General features: G+C 38.2%; 1 protein-coding gene across 1 annotated transcript; it reads left to right on the top strand.

Annotated features, from left to right (window-relative positions):
• The first annotated feature begins 1174 nt into the window (after window positions 1-1174).
• On the top strand, window positions 1175-3302 carry LOC107852529 (cytochrome P450 78A3). Its single transcript, XM_016697572.2, has 2 exons — window positions 1175-2250; window positions 2493-3302. Exons 1-2 carry the CDS (start codon window positions 1285-1287, stop codon window positions 3117-3119), a joined length of 1593 nt encoding a protein of 530 aa, XP_016553058.1. The 5' UTR covers window positions 1175-1284; the 3' UTR covers window positions 3120-3302.
• Window positions 3303-3602: the final 300 nt, after the last annotated feature.

Below are 3602 nucleotides of genomic sequence, written 5' to 3'. Positions count from 1 at the left end.
ATTGTTTTTTGAAAGGGGGTTGGTAGGGGTAGGGGTAGGGGTGGGGTGGAGGTAAGGGATGGATTAAGAAAAAATTTTGAAATATTTTTTAAAATAATTGAACTTTGAGGGTGGGGTGGGGTAGGGGTAGAGGGTGAAGTGGGGGTAGGGGTAGGAGTGGGATAGGGGTGGTATCGGGGTGATAGGATATTGGGGATAGGGTAGATGATTTTGAGAATTGTATGAACATTTTAACTTTAAAGTGAGGTTGAAAGAGAGTTTTGGAAAATGTTTCCTTACTGTTTTAAGGGAAGTCATTTTCCTTAGATTTAAGGAAAATAAGTTGATTTGAAAAACATTTTCCAAAACATATAAGCCAACTAAACGTAAGAAAATTGGAAAACATTTTCTGAAAAATGTTTTCCTTCACACCAAACACACCCTTTATCTATTATAGCATATTTCTTGACTATTTTTGTCTTAAGCCATGATCTATCAGAAACAGCTTTCCTACCTCACCTTGGAGGTAGAGGTAGACATAAGATTTGCATAGACTATACTCTCTCCACACTCCACTTTGTAGGAATACAGCAGGTATGTTATTCAATCTATTATAGCAGATCATTTACCATATATTAAGAATTATCGATCAATATTTGTTTGTCAAACATAATTATATAGAAATATCTTTTAATCAACTTAATTATGTAACTCTTAAATCATCAACTCAAAACCTCATAAAAATATTTGGCAGCCTGCGATACATTATCCAATATTAGTGCTTCTGAAGCATCAGGCCGAATTGGACGTGTCAAATGAGGTGATCACGAGTTTATGATTATTATTGATGCATGGGTCCAAAGTTACTGGACTAATTATCGTTTTATAAACTAATTTTGACGCTTTTTATAAATTTTTAATGTGGTAACATAAATTCAAAATTCATCTCTATTTTATTAACGCATATATATGTTCTTAGCTGTTTCCACCTTAGTTCGTCAATCATCATGCATTCGTGGATAACTCCTCAATATTACCTTCATTTTCCTATAGAATTCTGGATTATTACCTCATCGTTGACTCATCATGTTATTTCTACATCAATATTACTAGTTGCATTATCCATTAACAAATATTCGCACATCACGTGACAATTATTCTACTAACTAAATTTCCAATTCTATTCCCAAATATTGTTTAAGTTTTTGGTTATATAAAGCCATTCAATGCCTCATCACTCATACCCCAAAACCAAATTAAATCAATCTTTCTTTATTTCTCACTTCTTGTCACAAAATAAGAAATATGACAACAAACACAGAAAACCTTTGGGTTTTTGCTATAGCTACAAAATGCAAATCATTCAACCCCATCAGCTCTATATGCTTTGTACTTGTTTTTCTTCTTGTCTGGTTAGTCATGAACATGATTTACTGGACTCACCCTGGTGGTCCAGCTTGGGGTAAATATAATAAATTGACAAAATATTTTCTAGTGAAAAATAAAATTCCTGGCCCTAGAGGATTTCCCCTGATAGGTAGCATGGACATGATGACTGGTTTGGCACACCAAAAAACTGCAACCATGGCCGAATTTTTCAACGCCAAACGTCTCATGTCTTTCAGCCTAGGGGAAACCCGAGTTATCGTAACGTGTAATCCTGTCGTAGGAAAAGAAATATTGAACAGTCCAGTGTTCGTTGAACGTCCGGTAAATGAGACAGCTTACAAATTAATGTTCGATAGAGCGATTGGGTTCGCGTCTTATGGGATCTACTGGCGAACACTTAGAAAAATTGCGTCCACGCACATGTTTAGTCCGAAGCAGATAAAAGCATCCGAAGCTCAAAGGTTTGAAATCGCGAAACAGATGGTGGCGATTTTTAACGGGAGTCCCTGCCTACGGGTTCGGGATGTGGTGAAAAAGGCTTCTTTAAACAACATGATGTGTTCTGTTTTTGGACGAAAGTATAGCCTCCTCGATCGTTCTAACGAAGAGACAGGGGAGCTGGGAGCTCTTGTCAGTGAAGGTTATGATCTTTTGGGAATGCTAAATTGGTCTGATCATCTCCCTTGGTTAGCTGAATTTGATCCACAGAAAATTCAGCACAGGTGCTCACAGCTCATGCCTAGAGTGAACCAGCTCGTGGGTAAGATCGTCAATGAACACAGGGCTCAACCTTGTAGTGTTCACCGCGATTTTGTGGACGTTTTGCTCTCTCTTCAGGGCCCTGAAAGATTATCAGACTCTGATATGATTGCCGTGCTTTGGGTAAGCAACTATATATTTAGAGTAAATATATTTTCTGTTTCTTCACTTGAATTAAGAATTCTTTTTTAATGAATTTCGGAAAAGAATTTCAATCAGTTGTTCTTAGTTGCACTTGTTTTTCTACCTTTCACTTCAATTTGACAAGTAGGAGGATTTAATGACATAAATAATCCATTGATTGAAAAAGAAGGCTCATAAACTTAAAAGCTAATTTCTAATTTTATGTTGTCACATATATGTAGGAGATGATATTCAGGGGAAGTGACACGGTGGCAGTACTAATAGAGTGGATATTAGCACGGATGGTACTTCATCCTGACGTTCAGTCAAAGATACAAGGCGAGCTAGACAGGATTGTCGGAAGATCACGGTCCGTTATTGAGTCCGATGTAACCAACATGGTTTATCTGCCAGCTGTAGTGAAAGAAGTACTTAGGTTGCACCCTCCGGGCCCACTGATGTCCTGGGCCCGTCTCGCGATAAAGGACACGACAGTGGATGGGTATCACATACCTGTGGGAACCACAGCTATGGTGAACATATGGGCCATCACAAGGAGTGAAGAGGTTTGGACAAAGCCACTTGAGTTTAAGCCCGAAAGGTTCATGAATGAGATCGAACATGTAGATTTTTGGGTGTTGGGATCTGATTTGAGACTCACACCATTTGGTTCCGGAAGGCGAACTTGTCCAGGAAAGACACTGGGCTTGACCACAGTCACTTTTTGGGTAGCAAAGCTTTTGCAGGAGTTTGAATTCGGGCCTACCGATGGAACCAAAACGGTTGACTTGTCTGAAGTGCTAAGGCTTTCCTGTGAAATGAAAAACCCACTGATGGTGAAGGTGCATCCAAGAAATGTAACTAATTAAACGTCCCTATTAAGTTGTTTACATTACTATGTGTCTGCATTGTATGGTTATTACTTTAAATAAGAAGTATGTTCTAATTGTTAGTACTTCATATTTACTATAATATATTACTAGATCCCGTATTATGTAGCAAATTAAATGTAACAATTAATTTAGTGCAATGAGTTGGTTATGTTATTTTTCTTTCTTATTTTGCCTATACCAATTCAAGGTTTAGCTAACACATAATTCCCCGTGGAGAATTTGATTTACGATATAAGGACCCGTTCTCTTTCCTTCCCCTCTCCCTTCTTCCTAGTCTCAAGTTTTCATCCACCATGGATGAAACTCTTAACACCCCCTCTATTACCGAATCCACCGAGAAACAACCCTTCCAGAGAAATTCTCATGGAAGATCCTATCCCCTCGTATAAAGATGTTGCCGCAGGGAAATTAAACTCCCTTAATCAACCGGGACTGCCTAGGCTTGATCTGGGAACAAAA

Source organism: Capsicum annuum, chromosome 5 (assembly GCF_002878395.1).
Source record: "Capsicum annuum cultivar UCD-10X-F1 chromosome 5, UCD10Xv1.1, whole genome shotgun sequence".
NCBI lineage: Eukaryota > Viridiplantae > Streptophyta > Magnoliopsida > Solanales > Solanaceae > Capsicum > Capsicum annuum.
The sequence above is the reverse complement of the archived record's forward strand: the minus strand, read 5'-3'. Positions and strand labels throughout refer to the sequence as shown.

Excerpts from the sequence above, each read along its gene's own strand:
- LOC107852529 (XM_016697572.2), top strand. The coding sequence starts at position 1,285 with ATGACAACAAACACAGAAAACCTTTGGGTTTTTGCTATAGCTACAAAA. Across the intron at positions 2,251-2,492 it reads ATATGATTGCCGTGCTTTGG|GAGATGATATTCAGGGGAAG; the intron begins GTAAGCAACTAT and ends ACATATATGTAG.